The sequence below is a fragment of the Suricata suricatta genome, chromosome 10 (assembly GCF_006229205.1).
Source record: "Suricata suricatta isolate VVHF042 chromosome 10, meerkat_22Aug2017_6uvM2_HiC, whole genome shotgun sequence".
NCBI lineage: Eukaryota > Metazoa > Chordata > Mammalia > Carnivora > Herpestidae > Suricata > Suricata suricatta.
Genome location: NC_043709.1, coordinates 13,127,767 through 13,153,894, shown reverse-complemented (window position 1 = coordinate 13,153,894; position 26,128 = coordinate 13,127,767). Strand labels below are relative to the sequence as shown.

At 47.2% G+C, this 26,128-nt stretch overlaps 1 protein-coding gene across 3 annotated transcripts in view; it reads right to left on the bottom strand.

Annotated features, from left to right (window-relative positions):
• The window catches only part of LARGE1 (LARGE xylosyl- and glucuronyltransferase 1), a 528,769-nt gene that overhangs the window by 208,638 nt on the left and 294,003 nt on the right, over positions 1 to 26,128 (bottom strand). For all 3 annotated transcript variants that reach the window (XM_029954992.1, XM_029954991.1, XM_029954993.1), the window contains one exon: positions 19,728 to 19,899. In XM_029954992.1, the coding sequence (XP_029810852.1) occupies positions 19,728 to 19,899 (172 nt within the window). The remainder of the gene's footprint in view (positions 1 to 19,727; positions 19,900 to 26,128) is intronic.

Sequence of the window (26,128 nt, the reverse complement as noted above, 5' to 3'; positions counted from 1 at the left end):
TGGATTGTAACATAAAATGTGTTTCTTACTATAGGATACAGTCAAAAAGCTATAGATGGTCCTACAACAATACTTAGACACAAGGAGCAGGCTATGCCAGGCGATGAATTCCTGCCAGCTCCATTAATAAAAGGCTCAACAGGTAAACTCCCCAAGGCCATGAGCATCTGCACTTGATATTCAGTCCACGGCAGTCCCTGAGGAGCGGGATGCCCTTTTATTAATGGAGCCAGTGGAGTTCCCCTGTGAGCACCATGGGGAAAGTGGCCCATACAGGTTATGCCTTGTGTCCTGACAAACTTAGATGGCAAACCTTTCAACACTCTATAATGGGATTCCTTTCTGATTGTCACAATCAAGATGGGATGATCCAGAAATGGTCTACATAAATCCCCTGAGCTCCTAAGATGTGGAATCCTGAGGAACAAGTCGCAGGCTCTGAGGTTCGCTGACCTCGGATAAAATTCCCATGTTGGCCACCACTGGCCTGGTGGTGACCTCAGGTGCGTCAGCTGCACCTGGGTGGCGGGCCCAGTGTGAGGGGGAAACCCCTTCAATCCTGGGAGGGCCGGCACAAAATACAAGCTCAGTCAACACCAACATCTCCCACCTTCCACTCCCCTTCTCTTTCTATGAATATTTGCAGAGAAGTTAAAAAATAACCACATGCCAAGTACACTAATGAGTCAAGAGGAACAACTGCTGAGAAAATAGCATTTCTCCTCCTTCGGCAAAAGCAACCGAGCCACGTGAACCTCCATTCTGTGGCTGGGGCGCCGTGTGCCTGGGCCCTGCCAAGTCCCCCCGGCGCTGCGTGCCAGCTCGAAGTTTGGAGTTGACCGAGCGCCAAGCCCAGCTCGGCTGTGTACGCTCGATCCCACGAGCAGCCCAGGCTTGACCTTTTCTGGTATTTATGATGTCGGATTGGATTTTGATCACTGTTTGAGTTCTTGACACAAAATAAACAGGTTGGCACTTTTCCCTGGGAGGCATGAGTGCCAGGATTCTAATCCTGTCTCCAAACACTACCCTGCCTCACCACCCCACGACAAAACAGCCAAGGCACAACGTCTCTTTTGAGGCAGTAGCCAGCAGACCCCGGGGCCGTAACGTTAGGACAGGGAGTCTCAACCTTGGTGGCACATGAGCCTTATGTAAGGAGCTTGTAAACATGCCATGTCCAGTGCCCAGACCAGAGATTCTGACTCTTGGTTGGTATAGGGTAGGTCTGGGCACTGCTCTTCTTAGAGAGCTCCCAGATGATTCCAACTTGAAGCCAGTGTTGAAGACAACTTTATTTGGGAGAAGGGAAGGGAACAGAGAGGTAAATGACTGGGTCCAATCCTTAGGCCAGCCCCTGTGAATTGGGGAGAAGGCACCTGGTTTTTCGGAGGAGGAATGTATAGCAGAGAGAGGCCAACTGGCCTATCCAAGATCACACAGCCAGAGCTGGGACTCGGACCCAGGGTTATTTGACTCTCTGTGGCCATGACATCACTCTAGGAAGCTAAATGCATCTGTAGACATCTATATGTGAGCAGCCTCAGGGCTCCAAAAAGAGGGTGAGCATTTTGCTCTTCTGTAGAATACCAAAAACCATTGGAAATGGCCCAAGAATCTAAAACAGAAGGCCTGAATTAGCCAATAATAACACAGCCATACTACAGGATATGAGGAAGCATAAAAAATGACATGGCACATAACACTGGGAAATGGTCGCAATGTGTAGTGAAGGAGAAAAAACAATAACGTGCAAACAGTATTACAACAGGATCCCGATTTTATACAAAAAATAAACAATTTTATATGCACGGAAAAGTGTCTGAAAGGAAATATACTACAATGTTAACACTGAACTCTAGGTAGTAGAAACACAGGAGGAGTTTTATTTTCTTTGTGCTGGTAGGAACGCGCATTGTTTTATTCATGACACATACATATAAAATGGATCAGTCTAGTCAACCTTAATGATGCCCACAACAGAGCAGTGTGTTCTTGAAAGGATCTAGTAAATTCTTGTTTCTGCCTCTGGAGATGAAGCTCTTTCACTATCACAATAATGCCCAGAGGGCGTCTTTATGCTGCCTGCCCCCTGTCCTGACTAGAATTCTCTTCTTACTGTTCCTCAAAGAAAACATATTTTCTTCCTCAAAATTTAAAAGCGGAAACAACAACCAAACAACAGCAAAAACGTAGAGCTGAAGTCATGGGCATCAAGGTGTCTCTAAAAACCCAAGTCAGAGAAACAAATGTTAGGGATGGGTGCCTAGTGTGTGCCTCTGCGGAGAAGCATGGATGGGTATTCAAAGCCCATCTCCCATCAAGTATGCTTTCACACCTCTCTCCAAGATCGAGGCCAGAACCTGGCTTGGGTTTGGAAGCCCCCTGTCAGGAGCTTCTCACTGGGCTGACCCAAGCTCGCTAGTGGCCATTCATTACAGAAGACCTAAATCCTCATGGAAACCCTGCTTTGGAGCTGACTGTATTCTCCTCACTGGATCTCCTCTCCCGTCTAAGACTGTGTTTCATGCCTGCCTTGAACCTCAGTGCTTCAGGTCCCCTTGGAGACTCCAAGACATCTGTGATTTCCTACGTTTTAGGAGTAGATGGGGGAAAACAAACAAAGAATATTCTAGAATCCAAGAAGCCACAGAAACTGAAGACCTAATTTTGTTTATTCAATAACTAATTTTTTAGCATCTCCTAGCCTTGGATTGGGATAGGCCTTGAAGGACTTGCTGGTAGATAAATGCAGGGTCAAGAGAGACATGAAAAGGACTCATACTTTCTGTGATTCTGGCTCTGCCTCTGGCGATGTGAATTTGTGGAAGATTCACAGACTTGAGAGGAGGATTGAGATAACCCAGGCAAACCCATCCATTTTACAGATTCTCTGCACCGGGCACTCAATACACATTATCAAAGAATTATCCTTGGATCAGAAAGGTAGAGTGACTTGCCTAAGGCTAGTAGTAATGACAAAACAGAGACTTGTATCCAAGTTAAGTTCTCCTGCTACTTCATCTCACCAATTAAAGAAGTCTGGACCTTTCTTTACCTTTGCAACAGAAAGCACTAAACTAGTTCGCAACCTCTTAACATCCTTCCAAGTCCCTATTTCCTACATGTGAGCACGTTGGCAAAACCCCTACAACACTGCCTTTGTTTTCTACTGCTTCCATGTAAGATGGGAAGAAAATTCATCTTTCAACGTGTCACCTTCCCACTTTGACAAACACTGATTTATTTTTTAATTGATGTCCCAGGAAGGCACACACCTAATCTGCTCAAATGATGACACAGTTAATTAGGCCAAACAAGGAAGAATGCCCAGGACGGAGCCCAAGCTGGAGGCATTACTTACTAGAGGCTGTGGCCAATTTCTCAGGGAAGAGTTATTTGTAAAAGAGAAGATCAAGGAGATACTCAGTTAGGTCAAACCTTTAATTTAGGTCACATTCGAGGATAAATAGGCCTCAAAATCTACCTTTTCAATCTAGACAGAATACGCCTCTAAAATACTGAAGAAAACTTGTTCACGTACCAAAAATTTACCGTGTCTATTATAGGCCAGTCCTAGTTTCCGAGGAAGACTCCGTTTGAGACAAGAAACAGGGATGGGTGGAGTGCCTGGGTGGCTCAGTCAGTTGAGAGCCGATTTCGGCTCAGGTCACGATCATGCCATTCGTGACTTCGAGCCCCGCGTCAGGCTCTGTGCTGACAGCTTGGAGCCTGGAGCCTGCTTTGGATTCTGTGTCTCCCTCTCTCTCTGCTCCTTCCCCACTCATGCTCTGTCTCTGTCTCTCTCTCTCTCTCTCTCTCTCTCTCTCTCTCTCTCTCTCTATATATATATATATATATATATATATATATATATATAAAAGAAACAGTGATGGAGATTTGTGTAAAGAAGTTAAAAAAGAACATTTTATGTAGAATGGGTTTTATTGGCGAGTATGCTTAACACTGTAAGTGACAAAAATTTAAACTGACTTAAGAAATTAAAAAAGGGAAATCTGCTTCAGGCATGGCTGGAACTAGGCACTATATAATACAATGTATCTGGAATTTGTCCCTCTTTTCAAACTCAGGTCTGCTTTCACTCTCAGACAGAGAAGCTGTGCAGGAAAGAGGTACCACAGCTGGCCTGAGGCTTCTCTCTCTTAAAAGCCCTGCTTGCCAAGTTGGGCCTTGGCTGGCACATATGAATCTGGGTTCCAGGAAGGTTCCCCCTCTTCCCTGTTAAAAATAGCCCATTGTCTAAACCGTTCAAACATTATGGTTTGTTAGGAACACCTGCTTTCCTTCTAGGAGTCTGGAATTTTTGTATGGGCTAGTAGAGGGTATGATGTAACAAGCCCCCAGTAGAGATCCTAGGTGCTGAATTTCTAATAAGCAGATCCTTTCCTGGAGGAGAGCATTTCATACATGTCACCACAACTCATTGCTAGAGGAATGAAGTGCGACTTGGAGGACTGTACTGGGAGAAGCCTCTGGAAGCCTGAGCCTAGTTACTATTGGACTTTACCCATATATCTTTTCCTTTGCTGGGATTTTGCTTTATGTTTTGGTTTTTTTTTTTGCTAAAGTTAGTCATAGCCATGGGAGGACTCATGGTGAGTCCTGTAAGTCATCCTAGGAAATCAAAGAATCTAGGGGTGGTGTCAAGGTCTCAAGTGTCAAAATGACTAATGGACATTCCAGTCTCACCTCCTCATAGTTTAGCAACTGGAGTGGAAAATCCTTGGTCCAGAAAAAATCCTTGGTCTCGTGCTCATTAGGTCTGATTGGTTCAACATGGGGCACATAACCACCCTGAACCAATCAATCACCAGAGCCAGAAAGATGGCTGGAGTCCTGCTGCTGGCCAGAACTGGCTCATGCCCTTGCCTTGCGGCCAGGGATGGATCACCACCCTTGAAAATCAATTAAGACAAGAAGAGGCAAGGTTTTCAAAAGAAAAAGACATTCTGTTGATGTTTATGGGAGGACGACATGGATGCTGAGCAAACAGGACTTGTACCACATGGAGCATAAATGTAGTAGATTATGAGGAAGCATCTGCTACAGTTAAAACATCAATTATATCTCATGTAGAAGAACTGACCTCATCTTCTCACCCAACACCTATGCTTCCTCTTGTATTCCCACCCAATCTGCTAAATTATAAAAGTCATCTGTAAATCTCTCTCTTGTGCCACATTATATCTGGACATCCATCCATTTCTAATTGATTCTATTGTTGCGTCCCACCTCTACCTTCATTTGGCAATGATCCTTTCTTACTTGGATTACTGACATGGCCACCTAATTGGATTTTGCTTTTGGTTTTGTACCCTCCAAACTCATTTCCCCAGTGCAACACATCACTTCTCATACTGCAGACTGACTGGTCTGACTTGGTCACTCTTCTTAGAGACTGTCAACAGATTGTCACTATCTTCTGAATAAGCCCAAACTCCACGGCATGGCATGCCAATGCCAGCCCCTCCATGCCCTAGCTCCTGCCTACTTTTCAACCTTCCATCACATTTCCAACCCATCCTCCCACACTCGATTCATTGTACAAATATTCCAGCCACAGGGAACCCCCAAGTCTAAAGAACATTCCATACTGTTTCATGTCTTTGTTACTTTGGCCCATTGTGTCTTCCTGCCTTAAATGGCCCATTCCTCTTTTCTTCATGGAGATATTCTAACCAATGCACAAAACCAATTTATCATATGTTGTAGGTGATGTCTTTCTCAGTCCCCAAAGTTAACTCCTCTCTCAATGGTGGCGCCATTGTGCTTGGTAGAGTCCCTCCTATCTCTATGCCTCACCACAAGTCTTTCTCAGGAGCTGTTTGCCCTTCTAATTCTCAGTGAGCATCCCCTACCTGATGGCAGGTGTACCACATCAGTATCCTCATAGCTCAGGACCAACAAGGAGCAGTGCCGAAAAACCTGTGGGCTTACTGACAAAGGAAAGAAGCTAAGACTGTGGCCCTGCCATGTACTGGTCAGGTGATCTGCATCTGTTATTTAACCTCTTTAAGTGCTAGGCTTTCACTCTTATAAACTGGGGATTGGACTACCCGTCTGTCCCTCTCTTCCCAGCTCACTCACTCTCTCTCTCTCTTTCAAATAAAATAAGATTTAAGAAGAATTAAAAGGCAAGTTCTCCCAAATACAGCTTACTAATATAAGATGCTAATAATACAGGAGAGAGGGGTAGGGCATATAGGAACTCTGTACTATCTCTGTACTTTTTCTGTAAATCAAAAACTGTTCCAAAATTTTAAACTTCACTTAAAAAAAAAAAAAAAGAATTTCCATCCCTGCCAACCTACTCTCCCTTCCTTCTCCCCTGCTCCCCCCAGGCCCTTCAAGGGCTGCCTCATCTTTTTTTTTTTTTTTTTTGAAAACCTAGTATCACACCATTTCAAGAATAAAAAGCATCACTGGCAGGATTTGGGGAATCTTCTTTTTAATCTTATAAGACTTTTTGCCACCATGGCATCAATCTGGGGTCCCCTTTGCCATCTGAGGAATAAAAGAGAGAAGCCTCAAATTGTCAAGACCTCTTTGCTTCTGAGACCAACCAAAAGGCAAACGAAAAAAACAGAAACCAGCCTTCCTTGTCTAATGAAGATGGTTGTGAATGCAAAAAAACACAAACAAACAAACAAAAAACCTTTCGCTTTGAGGGAAGCTGGTAATTTTACCTGGACCAAGGCTGGCTAACTGTGTTCTTTAAATGGCCCCTCCATCCATCTCAATAATCAACATGCACACCTCTGCCCACTGCACTCTTCCAGATGGGCAAGCCCAGAGCACCGTGCAGAGAAGAGAACAGCTATTTGTCTTCCCTGACAGGCCACGTCCGTCCTTGTCATATATTAGATGCTGCTAATAATCTATGTATATGCGTTTCGGAGGGAAAAAAAATTTGTGTCCTTGCGACAGTCAGAGAATGACAAGCGCCGATTTCCTTTCTTCATGAGGATGTAGATGAAGGGTCAGATGGTCCCTCTTGTAATTTCAGGGGGAAGACGGTAAATTCCAGTGGATCCTAACAGAACCGTGCCCTTCTATGGGTATGAATGCATTTGAGTCTAGTTAATTCAATCACACTTTCCCTTGGTATCATGGACCCTTCCAGGTCCAGGGGAGAAATGTATTTATTTATTTTCTGAGAAAGGAAATTTACTACTGGCTGTTCCACTCTATCTGTAGCCCTAGAAAAAGAGAAAATTCACAGTTCAACCATCTTGGAGGCTAGCATTGAGGAAAGACAAGGGAAAAGAAGTCATGAGCATAAAAAACAGGAGCTCAAACATAGGTATGATTCAGAAAGTCATTCAAAGGGCATTTGGTTGGGGGGTCTCCAGGATACAAACTGATAAACAAGCTATAGAAACTTCTGATTTTATTTCTTCTTTTGAGTGTTCATTATCAACCGCTTAAAACCACCATCACTAACCATGTCTGACTGAGCCTACACGTTTTCCTCAGCAATGGCAGACCCCTAAGGAAGGGGTTCTCAGAAAGAGAGATTCTGCCCCTCAGGGGACATCTATTGATACTGGAGATGTTTCTGGTTGTCAGAACTCGGAGGGTGGTGTCACTGGCACCTAGCGGACAGAGACCAGTGGTGCTGCTGTTAACCCCTTGCCAGAGGACAGAACCAGCTCCCCACAACAAAGAATTCTCCAGCTCCAAATCTCAGTACCGCCAAGCTGCGGGAACACTGCAGGAAGGCAAAGAATCTCAAATCACCGGTGATGTCTAGGCCGGTGTGTGCCTTGGTTCTATGAAATCTGGAAAGCCCTTACAGGTAACTCTGACACAAGAAAAGGACCTCCATCCACCCTAGAGCTCCCCTTCGTGTAAGGCCCCTTTAGCCAAAATACTTGTAGAGCAAACAGGAACAAAAAAAATGGATTATATTCTGAGCATACGATTCCAAAGACGGGCTTTGTCGCTGTCTCGATAAATTCATTCAGTGGGTAGTTGCTCCTTTCTTCCTACTACCTGTTCTCTAGCTGTCTCTCACTATCAAGTCCTTCATGCCTTTACTTGATCCTGGGACCTGCTCCCTCACCCTCTCTTCCCCCCCGAATGCCCTGTCCCCTCTGTGCATCCAGAACAGCTACATTCACCATCAAAATCTCTTTGCCTCAGGACAGCTGGTACTGGCTCAATAAAAGAAAAGCATCCTAAATAATTCACGTTAACGGCAGGTACACACCTAGAGACGCTCACAGCGCACTGCACCCTCTCAGAATCTGGGGTCCTGCCCCGAGCAGGCAGCAGGTGTGCAAACTGCTAAAGGGTTCCCAGAAAAAAAGTCAGAGCAATGTGATATTTTTCAAGGAAGAAGGAGTTAGTCACATGAATTTCTAAGAGATTGATCACTAGAAAGCATAGCTTGTGTGGTCTGGTGCCAAGTAGGTGCTCAGTAAATATTTACTGAATGTCTGAATGAGTGAGAAAAGACTTCTGGGCAGAGCATATTCCTGTAATTCTGGGTTTAATGCTAAAGCTTTTCAATAGCTCTTCCTGAAAATTTCAAACCTTATAATGTTTCTGTTCCATGACTCGATGACCTCTCCTTTTCTCCATGCCCACAATATGTTTTTTAGTTTTTTTATGTTTATTTATTATCGAGACAGAAACAGAGCATAGGTGGGGGATGGGCAGAGAGAAGGAGACACAGAATCCGAAGCAGGCTCCAGGCTCCGAGCTGTCAGCACAGAGCCCGATGCAGGGCTCGAACCCACAAACTGTGAGCTTATGACCTGAGCTGAAGTCAGACACTCAACTGACTTGAGCCACCCAGGCGCCCCCCACGACATGTTTTTTACTTCCACAAAACACGAAGTCAGTCTCCACAGTGAAAGGACCCCTTAGGGGTGGTAATCATTCTAACGTGGGAGACACAAACTAGGTGTTCACCCATAAGCAACAGCACAGATGTCCCAAGAGCCTGTGGTCAATCACAGGAGAGGAAAGAGTGGCCTGCTAAGACCTCCCAAATACTTCTCTTCTGCTGATTCTAATCAACCTCCCATCTCCAGTTTACAGCCCTACCCAACCTCCATCCCTCCTCTCCCACTCCAAGATAAAAGAAAAAGCTAGAAAAATAATATTAATAAAAATAATAATACCATATTTTCTGGATTCTAAGAGGCCACTGATTACAGGATATATCAAAACATTTTCCAGGAGAAAAAGGCCATCGGGCAAATTACTTCTGTAAGTCACACATCTCAATTTTACAGACGGTAAAATGTGAAAACCCCTGCATCAAAAAACTGAGCTAATACAACAAATGCCTGCAAAGCACTCGGTGAATTATATCTTTTGCCTCCAAACTATTATTCCCATTGAGACTGAGCAATGGACGTGCAGACTGTATGGGAGCCAGCCTCAGACTCAGGTCCGGGGACCAGCTCACTCCACAGCCTGTGCAGACCCTCGTGCCCCCCAGTTAGGACAAAATCCTGACTCTTCTCGCATGACCCTCCTCCCAGGCTCCCCTCCTCCACCATGATCGTGGGGTACCTGGGGAGCATGCCTTACTCACAGAAGCCTCCTCTACTATCAATCTAGGAATCTTAGGTTCCTAAATAGCTGCCTCCCTGGGATGGCAACAAAATGACTCTAGAACATTAGTACCAGCAACAGCGACACCCCGTCAGTGCTCATACTCTGTGCCCGTACTGAGCTAACCTCTACGTGGAGCATCTCTACCACCCGCATGGCAGTACCCTGCCAGCAGTGTGATCCCCACTTGACAGGCAGGAAATTTGATTTCAGACAGTACCGACAGTACCGAGGGTAGAAAGATAATAGGAAGAAAGGGACCCGTCCAAAGGAAAGGACCTGGATGTCTCTGTCCCACGCCCTGGCAGTGGACACTTGAATTAGGCAGAGAAGAAGGGAGAGACTGCTTGGCAGCCACTTCTAGAAATCTGTCTTTCCTCCTCTTTTTTGGGAGCCTCCCAGGGTCCTCCAGGTCACTCCGCAGAGAGCCTGGAGCCGTGTGCCTTTAGGAAGAGCCACACAGTTGACAGAAGTCCCTTCTGCCCAGTCAGGGGGCTTCTGGGGATGCATCGGGCATGGCTGGCCCGAGAATGCACGCCACGTTAGCAGGAGGTGACCTCAGTCGCTGGGTGTGCGCTGCACCATCAGGGCAAGGGCAGGGATCTTTCTCGGATTAATTCAGCCCTGCACTCTCTCTGCTGCTCCCACTCACTAACCAGGGCTTGCCGACCGCACCCCGCCCTGCCCGGTGGTTGCTGATTGCTCATTAGCCTTCTGTTAGGGCCAGCAAATCCTGCCACTCTTGCTTCGGAGACCAGGAACCACAGGATTAGCAACCCTAGATTCTTCACCAGGGCATACTGGGAAGCTCAGAAAAGGAAACTGTAATAGCCCAGTGAGGACACTATTTTAACACCGAAAAGGAAACACATCAAGATGCCCCCGGCCCAGACCTTCACTGTAAGATTCAGAGCTGCCGATCCACGTCTGCAAGTTCATACTGAACTCATCACCTTGTGCTGTCCACTCAACTTCCCCAGTTCTTCTCTAATCCAGGTCCTCCGCGTGCTCCCACAGGCACGATCCTACCATAGGTCACATGTCCTGCTAGGACTGAAGCAGTAGCAAACCCAACACATGCTGCCACAACTTTCTTTCAAGGTTGTGGTTTTCTGCCTCACCTCCTGGATCATGCCCCACACGGCAGCCAAAGCTTAGAATCCGAGCATACTTCTCTACCTGAAACTCTAAGCCTTTAATCACCTGTGAGTAAAACTCAAAGCTGTAATTAAGAAGACCCTTCCTACTTCTCTTATTTCCCACCCCGCAGATCACCTAGAACCATACGCTTTATTTGTTCATTTGTCTAACGAATATTCAATGAGCACCTCTTCTCTGCCAGGCACAGTTCTGGATGTTGGAAATGTCCCAGGAACAAGACAAAAGCAGTATTTATGCATCAGCAGGAAAGACGCAGGAAGACCAGGTAAAGCCAGAGGCATCTGGGCACCTGGGTCTTTGCATCCTAGTGGGCGGGGTGGAGCAGCCATCTTGATAACTCCTCACAAGACAGACTAGAAGGTGACTGGTGCCATAAAAACGTGAAAAGAGCACAGTGCGAGCGAGAGGCTGGCATCTCAGTTGCAGGACTGATGGCAATAATCAGGAGAAGCTCACTGAGAGGCTGAGATCTCAGCCAAGACTTGTAGGGACTGGTGGCAGCAGCATAGAGCCCTCTAGGCACACGCAGTCCCCGGGCAGGGGGACGTCAGAGCGAAGGACCAGACGCAGGGGCCCTCCCAGTCTGTTTGAGGAGATTTAATGTTTCCTTCAATGCTTGTCTGCACTATTCTCTCCCAGGGACCTGCATGTGGCATTCTCTCTGGGAGGTGACACGGAGGCTAATGTCACCATATGCGTCTTCCCTCCAGAAGCCTTCCTGACTCCCTCCACCCACTTCCCTGAAATGTGATTCTACCTCACCCTGAATTCTCCCTTTCACAGTACTTTCCACATTTTATGTAACCGTGTGTTGAGCTGGACGTAGTATCTAGGGGTCAGGAGTGTGGGCTCTGGGGCCACCCTGGCTTCGGTCCAGCCTCTGCCACTTGCCGTATGATCTTGGCAAGACATCTAAATGCCTGACACCTGAAAAGCACTTGCTGGAAATTAGTACCGTGAGGGCAGGACTTGGGCCTGCCTTATTTATGATTTCCTTCTCCCAAGCCTGGGGCAGGTCTGGGGGCTCAAAACATAATGAATCAAGGAAAGAATGAGTGACTGAATGAACGTGGGAGGCAGAGAGACGGACTAGGACAGGGCAGCAGGCGGGTTTCTGTTCCCAATGTCTCAGGAGTCGCTGAAGAACAGGAAGAAAACAGAGACGCAGATGGGAAAAGGAATCATCATTGATTAAGTAGTGTGCAAGGCAGAGCTTAAAGCACCAAAAAATAAAACCGATGGGGGGTGGTTATTGCAGAATAATTCCCCCACTTTCATAGAACAACAACAAAACAGAAGCTCAGAGAAGTCAAACGATTTTTCTAATACAGTGAAAGAAAGCAGATTGCCTTCAGAGTTAATGGGAAAAATAATTAAAATGTCTTCACCGATTTTGCCAGGCACAGACTCCTCTGACGTTCCCCCAGTGATGAGCATCTCAGTTTGCCCAGAACCACGGGCCTCTAAGAAGAGGAGCAAAGCTAGTTCCTGAGGGCGCCGGGGTGGCTCAGCCCGTTGAGCATCCGACTCGATCTTGGCTCAGGTCATGATCTCACAGTTCGCGGGTTTGTGAGTTCGAGCCCCACATTGGCTGTGCACTGACAGTGCAAAGCCTGCTTGGGATTCTGTCTCTCTCTCTCTCTACCCCTCCTCCACTTGCTCTGTATCTCTCTCAAATAAAATAAAATTAAAAAAAAGAGCCAGTTCCTGGACTCTGACTGGAAGGCAGCAAGGACAACAGACTGGAAGAAAGAAGTGCATGGCCATTCAATTTTCCGTGTGGAAAATCAGCTAGGAATTAGCAGGTAAAAAGCAAAGCAATGAAAACTGGTGGTGAGCAAGGAACTTCACGAAGAGCAGGAGTGCAGGATGAAAAGAAATGCCCCGGCCTTTGACCAAACCCTAAAACAAAACACGAACCGCACAGAGGAGCCTCACCCCATCCCGGCAGAACCCCAGCGCCTTCCAAATGAACAGAGCATCACCCACCCAGGCACGGGCTGTCAGACTCATTGGAAAGCACATGATGTGAAACCTCATAGCTTTTAAAATTTCTGTGTTTCTTCCCTGGGGCCAAGCAGCCTCTCTAGGAAGGTGGGAACAGACGTGAGGTGAGGGGTGCCTTGTCCAGAGCAGGCCTGGCCACGGAGGGCTGGCTCTATTCAGGGAAGCCGGGAGCATAGGCCTTCTGACCCCCTGTGAGTCAGCTGACGGGGTGTGGCGCTTCACCTGCAGATCAGTGAAGGGAGGGAAGAAGGAAAAGGGGCAAATGGAATAAGATAAACACAGACACAAGAGAGAAGAAGGGAAGGAGAAGGAAAAAATCAAAAGGAGAGAAGGACGGAAAAGCCCCTCTCGAGCACCAGGATGGGTGGGTAAATCACTTCCTCCGACTCACACCCCGGTGAGGTGGCATCAGTGTTCTGGCTCTACAGGTAGGGAGCGTGGAGGAGAGGTTAAATGAACACCCCGGGATCATCCCGCTGACAAGCAGACCAGTGGGGACTTGAAACTTGAGGTCTTCCCTTGCAAAGCTTTTCCCACTCCACCAGTTCCATTAAGGGAGGGAAGGGAGGAGGCGAGGAGAGAGGGAGGGGGAGGGGAGGAAGGAGAAGAGAGGGAGAGGAGCATGGAAGGAGGGAGAGAGAACGGGGAGAGGGAAAGGGGCCGGTAGTAGAGGGGCAAGGAGAGGGGGTGTGGGAGGGAAGGGGGAGGGGAGGGGAAAGAAGGAAAGAAGGAACAAGGGAGAAGGGAGGAGAGAGAAGGGAAGGAGGGGAAAAGGGAGGGACGGTCTTGGAAAAATAAGGAACAGACCAGACCTGACCAAGAGTCTTTAAAAACTCCCTCAAGGCAAGTGATTAATTTTTTAAAAATTTTTTTAATGATTTTTGATACAGTGAGAGACAGAGCATGAGAAGGGGTGGGGCAGAGAGAGAGGGAGACACAGAATTGGAAGCAGGCTCCAGGCTCTGAGCTGTCAGCACAGAGCCCAACGCAGGGCTTGAACCAGAACCCACAAACGGGAGATCAAGACCTGAGCCTGAGCGGAAGTAGGAGGCTTAACCAACTGACCCACCCAGGCGCCCCTCAAGGCAAGTGATTATAATCACAAAAGTTCTACAAATCTCTTTCCAGCAGTTATACTCTCAAGGTTTTTCATATTCACCTTTTCTACATTATTTCACCCTTACAGCCACCTCATCCCCGAGGGCGCCTGGTAGACAAAGCTGTGAGGTAATGGAGCAGACACTGTTTAAGGACACCCACCATCATCCCATACCTTCTGGTGGGAGTCCTGGGAACCTGGGAAGAACAACGTGCGATCTCGCTCCTTCACTCTTCACAAAGACACGCACTGTTCCTGGTTCATTCAAGCCCAGAGAAGTCAGCCAACCCACCCAAGGTCACAGAGCAACCCCGATTCTGCTTTCTACTGCCCACGAAGAGCGCATGAGCTCACAACGACTTTAAAGACGATGTTCTGGGATGTCACAAGCTGGGTCAGGATTCTCAAATCCTGGGAAAAACCACACTTCTCCACGGCCCCGACGTGGCCTCCGCGCCTCTGTTCTCAGGTCTCAGGACCTTGGGCCTGGCCTCTACAACCCAGTTCATTCAGTTACCGCCACCACTTTCATACCCCAGCTCTGGTCTCTCCACAGAGACTCTCAGCCCCCTCTGCTCCCTGGGGAGTGCCGGTGCAGGGTAAAGGGCCCTGGATTTAGAGTCGGGTCATCTGAGTTCACATCCCAGTTCTACAATTCAGGAGCGGAGGGGCTGGAAAAGCCACTTTGTCTCCCAAAGCATGAGTTCCCAGATCTTTAAAATGGAAACATTAACAATAATTACTTCATGGGAGTGTTGTAAGGATTAAATGAGTTTCACCATAAAGTACTTAACAGAGTGGTTGGCACAGACTAAGTGCTTAAAAATGTTAGCTGTAATTAGTCCACAGTGAGTCTGTTAGTCCTTAAAAAATATCCACTGGTGGGTCATACCTGCCCACCGCGGGGCACCTTGGGGGAGAGCAGGGCAATGCCCACCTGTGCTGGGTACTCTGACCACACCTGTTCTCGGGCCAGAACTTTACACTATGGCAATATGCTTTCCCAAAGGGAACGCATTTCCTCTCAACAATTAAAAATACTGAGACACCCGGGTGGCTCAGTCGGGTGAGCATCCGGCTTCGGCTCAGGTCATGATCTCACGGTTCGTGAGTTTGAGCCCCGCATCAGGCTCTGTGCTGACAGCTCAGAGCCTGGAGCCTGCTTCAGATTCTGTATCTCCCTCTCTCTCTGACCCTCCCCTGCTCACGCTGTCTCTGTCTCTCAAAAATAAAATGAAGAAACATTTAAAAAAAATTTTAAAAAGAATTAAAAATACTAGGTTGAACATGCAGCATGGAGTTCTTCTAAAGCTTCAAATTATGGGGGTATGTTTATCATTTATGCCTTCGTAACAGCCCCTTCAGTATTGCTAAAATCAGATATTGTTTCCAAATATTTGTGCAGTAAAACGGTGGCACTCCAAGGTGGTGGGCGACTCAGGATCAGTAGTCGCGGCCAGCCAAACTAAGGGCAGCCCCCCCACACCTCCCCTCCCTACCCAGGTCCACACACCCCCCTCCCCCCACACAGTCCCCACACCATCGGGAAGCCCAGAAACGCAGGAAGCAGAACACAGACTCCACAGCCAGATGGTCCAGGGCTGAGTTCTGCTGCGAATAGCTCTCCAAGCAGGAAAAGTGACTTAGCTTCTCCGGGGCCCAGTTTATCCTGCTTTCCAAATGTATGGAGCTTCTAGCTCAGTGCCTGGAACAGAAGCCACGGAAACGGTACTTTCCCTCTGCTTTCCAAACACTCATGTATCTGCCTCCCCATGCGGATGTCCGCTGAGCACTTCAAACGTAAAGGGTCCCACACCAAAGTCCTCTTCTCGCAGGTGTGGCGGAGCCTGCCACACGCCGGCCTGGGCATCCTGCACCCTGTGCCCTCTCACCTCCACGTCCAACTGGCAGAACAGCCTGGGTGCCTCCAAAACATGCCCCTACTCTGACGACGCCTTTCACCTGTGCTGCTCCCTGCAGGTCCCAGTGGGCAACATGCCTCACCTGGCTGACGGCCACGTCTCCTGAATGGTCTCCTTGCTTCCTCTTATTCTCAAATGGGCAGCCGGGATGATCCATTAAAAACATCAAGCAGGGGGCGCCTGGGTGGCTCAGTCGGTGAAGTGTCTGACTCTCGGTTTCAGCTCAGGTCATGAGCTCACAGTTCATGAGTTCCAGCCCTGAGCTGGGCTCCATGATGACAGCACAAAGCCTGCTTGGGATTCTTTCTCCCTCTCTCTCTCTGTGTCCCCCTTTGTGTCCCCCCACCACACACACACCCAAACAAACTTAAAGCCAAACAGAACATCCATCAGGTCACATCACTCCTGCTCCAAACTGTACCACGCAAGGGAAGGCACAATTGTCTCTGCTCCTGACAAAGGAGGCCTCGGGGACCAGACCCATCAGCCCCCAGCCATCTTGGGCTCATGCCATCCTATTCCTCAAACAACCCAGGCCATAGGGCTCCCCAAACGTCACACTTGCTGCTCCTAATGCCTGGGACACTCTTCCACTTTTCCCTACGCCCCTGGCATGCCTGCTCCTTCAACTTCTTCATGTTTCTGCTTAAATGTCACCTTTCCATTAAATGTCACTCTTCCACTGGGCGGATTTGAACACAAACAACGTGTGTGCAGACACCCAGAGGCATTCCTCGTCTCCTCTCACTGATTCCCTCCAGAGCGAGCACTGATCACCATCTAATATACTGTATACTTTACCTGTTTGTTGTCTGTCTCCCCCTGCTACCCCCCCCCACCCCACTCAAATATACACTCGCCAGGCCAGGGCCTGGGCTTCGTTCATTCTTGCAACATTCCCAACCGTCAGGAGATGATCTGGCAACTATTAAGCTTGGTAATATGACTGAATGGGTGGCTCCTCATTCTCACCATCCGTGGCTCACCCAATTCTGTTTGCTGAGAATCACTGAAAATCCTCCAGCAGGCACAGCTGGTGGGAAGGGGAGGCAGGGAGACACCTGCCATGGAGGTGAAGCCAAAGCTCTGGCGGCATGTGGACGCCGCCCGCGGTGGAGGCAGAGCACGGTCGAAGCCCTTACCAAAAGGCTTCTTACTCGTGTCTCCTTGGAAGCGGGTTCAGGTGATGGGAATTTCCCAGCACTACGAAGGAGTTGATCAAGCATATGCGATCTGAACACAGGAGCCCCAGACAAGGAGCTGTTGTTAAACAGAGAAGAGTTAACAAGGCCAAACTACATCAACGTCACTCAAAATGTTTATGGGGAAGGACGCCGAATGCAACTGCCTTCACGAGAGAACTCTCCCTTCTGGATCAGAACTTTCGGCGTTCGTGAGTCTGCCCTCTGGAGCTTTCCTGCTGTACCATGTCCTGGCTACTAATCATTCTGGTTTAAAAAAAATAATTAAACAATAACAACAAAAGCTGTACAAAACGTTACCATATGGAGGGAAGAAGAGAGCTTGCTTATTTCTTTTCACCTCCGTATTTTCCCAGAAAAGTTAGAGTGGGCATGGGAAAACCACCGGTGTTTTCATAGTCCTCTGCTGGCCGCAGATAAAAACATAAGGCAGCCTGCCTTATCTGTGAGCTCCTTGAAGGCAGGTGCTGTCTGTGTTCTGGACCGTTTTAGACATTAACAGCACCTAATACATTCCTCGGCACGGCAGGGGCCTAACACATGCTAGAAATAAACCAATAAAAGAATGAACAAATAAAACGCAGCTCATTAACTCAGCTCCTTGCATTCAAGTGCACACTACCCCCAGCCCCCGCCGCCCCCAGGTCCCTGTCCTGACCTTGGCCTGCATACTCTGCTCTACCCCAGGATCCAATCCTTCGGCCAGCAAGCACCTTGGGAGCCTCCCCTTTCACGGATGGTGCTGGGGGATTTAACGCCATGCTTCTGCACCAGCACTACGGCAGGTCCTAGCTGGGACGGAATAAACAGTATTCCCAAGCCACAATGCTACACTTAGTGACCACCTGTTCTAGTGATTTTGCCCAGTTACTTTTCTCCAAGGGAGACTCGTAGCTTTCAATGCATATTGCAGGGTGAGTTTCTGGGGAAGCAGACTCTGATACGGGAATTAGTAGGCAGGAGGTTAATTTAGGGAGCGGGTCTTAGGAAGAGCATCTGAAAAGAAAAGATGAGAGGACTGGGCAGAGGGAGAAAACCAGCAGAGAGCAGCTTCTCTAGGAAGTGTTGGAGTGGCCCTTCAAGAGTCCCATTCCCCAGGAAGGGGACGTGGCCCAGGCATGTGGCTCTTCACCTGTGGCCATCCCCACGGGGCTGGTAGCTGAGGGCCACCTTCAAGCAGTGATCCCAGAAGCTGGAGTCATACATCCTTTATTCCCAAAGGGGAAGGTGGGCATCCACTGCACACACCACTTCTCTCCAGCAAGCCAGAGCACGATGGCCACTTCCTCTGTGAAGCCCCCCAGCTGCTTTCTCCAGTCCCCTTCAGGAGAGGTTTCCAGAGCCCAGCATACCAGCGACACCCAGTAGGGATGCAATAAATGGCTGCTGAATAAACACATCACTGAATACTATACAGTCGCATAAAAACAGGAAGATCATAGAATTATTTTTTAGAAATTATCCTCAAAGAGTTCAAGGTAATCAGAAAAACAAGCAGAAATAATAAGGGAACTTGAAAAGAGATGTGCATGGAAGGCAACACACATACGCGTTCCGGTCTCGACTCTGGGCTGAACCCTGCATGCCTTCAAGCTTCAGTATCTTTATTTGTGACATGAAAGGACAGACCCCCAACATTTCATGAAGAAGAGACCAGAGCTGAGACACATTAGTGTCATTTGATCCTCACAGGGAAAGAGTCTGAGGGTCAGTGTCTCCCCCATGAGATGCTGAGGACTCTTTTCAATTAGCCTAGAGCTAAGAGACCCCCAGAAAGAAGCAGGCCAAGACCAGAGTAGGTAAGGAATTTACTCTTCTGTCCATGAGTGGAAACAGAGACCAAGTGGAATACCGTGTGATTTAGGAAAAGGCTGGGATTTAAAATCACTGAGTAGCATCTCACCTTCATCGGACAAGGAGCTACAGAGAAGCAGCAGGAGGGATTTTAAACACAGAGGCCAGAATGCAATTTTAAAAGGAAAACTAAGAAATTTAAAAAAAAAATCTCATTCCCAAATTTATCTCCCATTGCATTTGTCTAATACAGAGAAGAATTTGTAAGATAATGTAATTTTAAGAAAGACATCTGGAGGGGGGATTAAAATTAAAGCCCGAGATTTGTGCTAAGCTGTCACTTCTCCCGGGCACCCACGTGAGAGTCAAGTACACCTAGTGGGCTCATAATTCCCCACCGCACAATCTCATACACCTTGAGGCACTGACAGGAGCCACAATAATACCTAAGAAAAAACTAACCAGATCAGAATGAATATCTTATAAAACCAAACTTATACACCTCCTGAAAATGATAAACCATAACATTAATGAAAGCAAAAGCTGTAAGAACATTTCCCAACACTGTAATCAATACCCATCTCTGCCACCTCATAGGCCCTCTTGGCAATCAAAACATCATTTGATTAAAAAAAAAAACCACATTGATAATGCATGTCTCTACACAGGTAAGTTAACACTCAATTATCTGTATACAAAATATACACATTTGACATTGGGTTCTTCCTATGAACACAGACCTTACCTCTTCATAAATAAATGCAAACAAATTCCAGACTGATTCAAACATGTTTCAATGCCAGAAGAGTTGACACTTAACTAGATTTGTAATTTCTTGTCCATGAGCATGCAGTCATTAACCGTCGGCCTTGCATTTAGGAAAAAAATACAATCCCTCTTCTTGGCATGAAGACACCTTCAAAGATACCAGGAAAAATGGGCTACAATTACCTTTGAACTTGTGGAACACGGCCCACAGCTCCGCAATGTCGGTGGCAAAGGTGATATCTGTGTCAAGGACAATGACCCTTTCCAGGTTGGCAGGGAGAGTCTTGGTCAGGACGAGCTTCATCAGACCATAAATGCCAGAGTAGTGCTTGTTGGGGATCCAGGAAACTTCAGGCTATACCAGGAAGGGAAGAGAAGGAGCAGAAAAAAGAAGAAAAAAGAATCATTACATTCATTTTTTTGCATAAATATAAATAGTGCCTGGTACCTAAAAAGTATTCAATAAAAATTTGCCAAGTAAATGAACATTTTCTTAAAGATTTGTTTATGCAATGTACACTTTGGCATGTGAAGTTTTTTGGAAGAAAATGCATCTGAATCAAGTGAGAGGAAAAGCGATTATTTATGAAATAACTATTATTTGCAAACGTTAGGCTCAGATATTTTTTAAATAAACATTTTATTGTAGAAATTAGATAGGCTCATGGGGGAGGAAGGATTGGGTACAAAAGACTAAAACTATAAAAATTGGATCATACTCTATTTTTTACAAATAGTACCTAATTGTTCCTAGGTAGAAATGTTTCTTTAAATCATATTCTGCTTGGCATTAAAGATTGCTACTTTAGGGGCATTGGAAAGCTTCTGCTTATCTATTTTTTAGAGTTGTAATTGAACCAATTAGTGTTGTTCCTTTTCTTGTTTCTCAAGCACATGAGGAGGGCTTGGTCATAATCCACACAACACTCTTCACTGGGGAGCAAGACAAGACACACCCATCAACAGTAATTACCAACCAATGGAAAGCTGTCACATGATGTAAGTAACAGGACAACCAACATCCCGAAGGTGGGTAACTCCGTCAGCAACTCACACATCTCAGTACGACGTGGGACCCAAAGGCAAAGGCAAAAAATAATACAGAACACCAGTGCGCTCAAAGTTTGCAAAGCTATAGGTCATATATGAAGGTAATTATAGGTGGAGGGCCCTATCCTAGCGGCCAGGGGGCATTTCCATGGAAGCCAAGGCGCACTTAGTTTTCATGAAGTTAAAACTTAGAAGGCACCTGGTTGGCTCAGTCTATTTGGCGTCTGACTCTTGGTTTCAGCTCAGGTCATGATCTCGCAGTTTCATGAGTTCAAGACCCACCTCAGTCTGTGCTGGCAGTGAAGAGCCTGCTTGGGATTCTCTCTCACTCTCTCTCTCTCTGCCGTTCCCCTGCTCATGCTGTGCCTCTCTCTCTCAAAATAAATAAATGAATTTAAAAATAATGTTAACACTTACAAGGGAACTCTTCAGTGGAAAACGTGGCCACTTTCTCAAGATTCCAAAAAACACCCTTCCCCTTTGCCCTTATAATCTCATTCTGAGGACATTGCTCTAAAAAAAAAAAAGTCACATTTAAAATCAAGTAACCAGTTTTGTTCCCAAAGATGTTCATCTTTATAACATCCCAAAGATGTTCATCAGTTATAAAAGAAACTGAAACAATCCAAAATACCCCAAACTGGACATTTAATGAAAACACGCTTCTTTTTTTCTTTTTTAGCTTGATAGCATACTATTCAACGGCTATGATCAATGCAGATTAAGATATACTGAGAGGAAACTTACATAGAATGTTAAAAGAAAAAAAGCAAGTTTTCAAGTTGCTTTTGCTTAATAACCACTGTGTACAATCAAACAACATGGAAACTCATCCACCCAAATTTATGCAGAGAAAGAAGAAATAGAAGCATGGCATCGAATTATAATAGTGGTCATTCATGGATGACAGGTTGCTCTCTAGATAAAAGGATATGTGTACACACACCCACACACATTTAACTACACTTTTTTTTTTTTTTTACTATTTATTTACTTTTTAGAGAGCAAGATACAGAGGGAGACAGAATCTGAAGCAGGCTCCAGGCTCTGAGCTGTCAGCACAGAGCCCAATGCTGGGCTCGAACTCCTGAGCTGTGAGATCATGATCTGAGCCGAAGTCAGACACTCAACTGACTGAGCCACCCAGGCGCCCCTGCGCTTTTAAACACTCTTCAATTCTTTAAAATAAGCAACTGTTACCGTTGTAAAGAAAACCTAAGCCCTGTATTCTTTTGAAACATGTCCACATCTGGTAATGGTGGGAACCCAGGGACACGGAGGCTGCCTTGGGAAAGCCATGGTAGCTCACACAATCCAGCCCATCTCTCAAACCTGCTCTGCATTCATCTTCAGTTTAACTACTGATAAGGAGTGGCTGACATCCATGTGCAATTTGGGGGAAAAAAAAGAAAAGAAAACACATAAACGGATGGATGAAACTGTTCATCACGTGTCGGTGTCAGGAAAGGAACCTTGAACTCTGTCGCCCTCAACACCATGTTCCCAGGCAGCAGGGAGGAGGCAAAGTAAAGACAGAAGGCAAAATGTGAACCCCTGTCCCATACAAGTGGTTGATCTCTCTAAGCCTCAGCTCCTTTACCTGTAAAATGGAGGCAATGCCTACATCACATGGTTCACGGAAAAACTAAAGGAGATTAAAGGCTGTGAGTATTCCATACAGGAAACACTCTCAGCTCATAGACGCTCCCTTCCTCCCGATTCCCCCCATCATGTCCAGGATTTAGACAGCCATGCCTCTTTGCTCCATACTGGAAAGGGGGAGGGGGGGGTCTGCTGTTCTGGAGTCGGGCACACCTGGATTCAGACTCTGGCGTCCCTTAATCGCCACATCACCGTGGACAAGTTTGTTTGGCCTTTCTGTGCTCCTGTCACTTAAAAAAGGCAGTTACTTGTCCCACTTGCTGCACTGTATCGGGGTGTGGGTGGAAACAGCAACTCCAACTGGGTAATCAGAGGAAACTGGGATAATAAAAAAAACTATTTATTGAAGCGTGTGCTTAATTTAGGACCAGTTGCGAGGCACCGTGTAGCACCCGAGAAGATGAAGAGTGGGGGGCCGTTACCACCCAAGGCCCGAGGGCTGGTACCAGTGGCCGCTGGAATCTCAACAGGGCGGCCCTACGAATAAGCCACCAGGTGGGAGCAGTGACCTTCAGTAGAGGGACACGGCCAACCGGTGGCACCCTGATAGGGCAGAGCAGGGAGACGCGTCTCACTCCGCCTCTCTCCCCTCCGATCCACCAATGTCCTGCGAAGGTTCCCCTCTGTACAAACCCAGAGGAGGCCCAAGGGAAAGGCATGGCCCTGTGCAGCAGCCTCACGGGGCACAAAGTAGGGTGGAGAAGGGCCAGAGAGCACCCAGAGGGGCACACCTGACACCTGCGGCAGTCACTGAACTAATGACGACCAAGACCAAAGTGCGATGCCTTCTTTGTGACAGCTTCAAGATGCTCTCCATGATGGGAGGGCGAATGAAGGATGGACAGACAGAAGGATGGGCAGGTGGACAGACGGACCAATGGCACACGAAGGAGAGTGATGTGCCCATAATCCCACCGAGAACAGGACCTAAACCTACAGCAAGAGCTTGTATGCCTTCTCCATGTTATCCTTCTTTGAAGTGAGCGGCCTGACAGGCCCTCAGCTTAGATCAGGGGTCTGGGGGCTCCTCGAGGAGGGGTCTCCAGTGGGCTTTAAAGAACTCTTCCTCACGAAAGCCCCGGCCTCTGGGACTCAGCTCAGCTTCCTCTCCCCTGAGAACCTGCCTGAACTGAAGCCTGGCAATCACGGGTCCATGCGGCAGAGCTGCGGTATTTAATCAGACCTTTGATTAACTTATTCATCTATTTTGGTTACCATCAAAGCCGGAGAGCTTGGTGAAGACTGAACACCAGAGCGTTGGGCTGAGCCATCTAATTAGATTGCCCCGACGCTCAGCTTTATTTTTAACACACATGTGAGGCACTCAGATGCATCACAGAACGGTAGGGAGACAGGAATAAATTAATCTCAACATGAGCCCAGGCCGGAATGTCGCCCCAAGTCCCCGACTTAATACATAATCAATTAAGTCAGAGTGTTCAATTAAAGGTAAAGGAAGCATTCGAGTGAGTTTGTATTCAGAAAGAAAACCCCAGAAAGAAAACCAAGGAATCTACGGGGGTAAAGAACGTGTGGTAAGAAGCAGATACATTTATTATAAATGGCGTTCTCTCATAGAAGTAGAATATAACATGCCCCCCCCAGCCCCGCCTTAGTCTAATCCTGCTCTTTTTTCAAACCTCATCTTAGAAGGGACCCCCACACCCGTGGCCACCTCCCCAGGGCCCCAGGCTGGGCATGGGCTCCTGGAGCAAGCTGCTTCCCTCTAGCACAGCATGCTCTCATTCTGTGTCTAATTTTCCATGCCTCTCACCAGCTCTGGGCTGGAACTCCCTGGAGCAGGGACGATGTCATTTTTTGCTGTGGTAACAACACAGTCATTACTCAAGAAAACCTTTGATGGACGTGCATCACTGCTGGGTTTAAATCCTACCTTTGACGTTTCCTGCAACTTGCGGCAGAAACCTCCCTAATTGCTCAAGTCCAGAGTCGGAACAGTGCATTGGAAGAGGCGTGGCTCCTTGAGCCCCAAAAGCCTGGGCCTTCGCACCATTCCATCCCTGCACCTCACTGAGGCTTTTCTCATGCAGAATGGGGGCTTGGAACGCTCTTTACAATGCTGCTGGGAGAAGGGCAAAGCATCCAGCCTGGTGCTGGGCACACGGCTGGCCTCCGCGAAGGCCGCTTCTCTTCTCCCAGGAAAGGTCTGTCCGCACTGTGAAGGCTCAGGTGATTCAGGATGTTGAGCTTGAGAAAAGCAAGAAATGATGCGCCTTTGATAGTCAAGGGAAGTCAGGAATTAAGACGGTTTTATCAGAGAAAAAGGTCACTCTTCACCTTTCCCTAGAGTCCTATAAAGATGATGAACAAAATCCTACATTGGGATCTCACTGGAAACTCAAAGCTTCTGCTGGTAGGTTTCCAAACTGGACAAGATACCCTTGGTTTTAGGAGGAAAAAGCTACTTATACACCAAATTGAGTGCAAATGGTCACCCCTGGAGCCCTTGGAACAGTCTCTTGCTGTAACTCCTACTGGTATCAAATCTCACTCCCGTCCTGCAATAAACTTGAGTCCAATCAGGACATTAAGTCATAGGGTCAGTAGGGAACCCATCCTTAGAGGCTTACTGCAGAGACCTAGGAGCACACCACGCAGACTGACCTCAGAACACTCTAGAAGACCGCAACACCGTGCGGAGCCAAAACCAAGCATGGCATCATTATAAACACACCGAAGGGTTTATGTAATTAAAACAATAATAAAAATGAAAGTTAGGTTTATTTTAATCGACAATTATCCTTGTAATGGCTGTTAATAATTCTAGGCGGCATGTTCTAAGATTTAATTAGCAAAAATGCAATTGCTCTCAGGAATACTACCTAACGCACGATCACAGAGCATTAGCAATCGCAGGTTTTGGGGATTTCTAGGCAGAGGAGGGGGTGGGGGGCACTGTCAAGGGAAAGTTCACCTTCCCCAAACTGCCAGTTCCTGGCCAGACAGATCCCAAGGCGGAGTTTCTATGAGGTGCTACAGGGGATTTTAAGGTTCATCTGAGGCTGAGTGACCCACAGAGAAGTTGCTCAGAAAACCTGACCAGGGTAGTAACAGAACACAAAGCATAGGGTGTGAAGGAACATGATGTCTCAATGTGAGGCCAGGCTCCTGACCTTTGACAGACAAGGGAAAGACGGGAAGAGAGGTTGGTTTTATCAAGGAATGGTGCGCATTTCTTCTTAAAGACGATTTTCAGGAGGCTCTGGGGATGCCCCAGTGATGAGAACAGAAAGTACCATCTAGCATTTCCTGTGTGCTTCCTATGTGTCAGGCATTACAGAAAGATGCGTCTATATACTTTTTTAGCTAATCACCTCCCACCATGAGTGGGGTGGAGATTACCATCCCAATGCTGGAACTTGGGAATGAGGTCCTGAGCCCTTCCTCTCCGGTCTTTCAGCCTGATACATTTCCACTTTGAAATGATGAGTGTTTCTCTTTCCTCGCTTCCCCCGGCCCCTGGTCCCAGGCATGTCCTTCACTTCTCCGGGATCCTGTATCGTCACGACCGCGCCCATCTCCATCCAGACAAACCTTCATTCACTGAGAAGCAGCTTTCATGCAGACTAGGCACGAAGGCCTTGGGGCTGGGTATTCCTGGCCGCCACGTTTCTCTGGGCCTGAATTGTCTCATCTGTATAACAGGGATAACAGTAGCGTGCCCTGCTCTCCTCCCAGGGCGTTATTTTATTTATAGTATGTAAGCTTTCCTCCATCATCCTGGAAATATGTATTGCTCAAAACAGACTTCGCACCCACATCAACGTTTTCCTGAGGATTACGAATCACCGTGACACCTTTTTAAAAATTAAAAAAGGAGTCATCCTAGCCGCAGAATGTTCGAAAAGTCA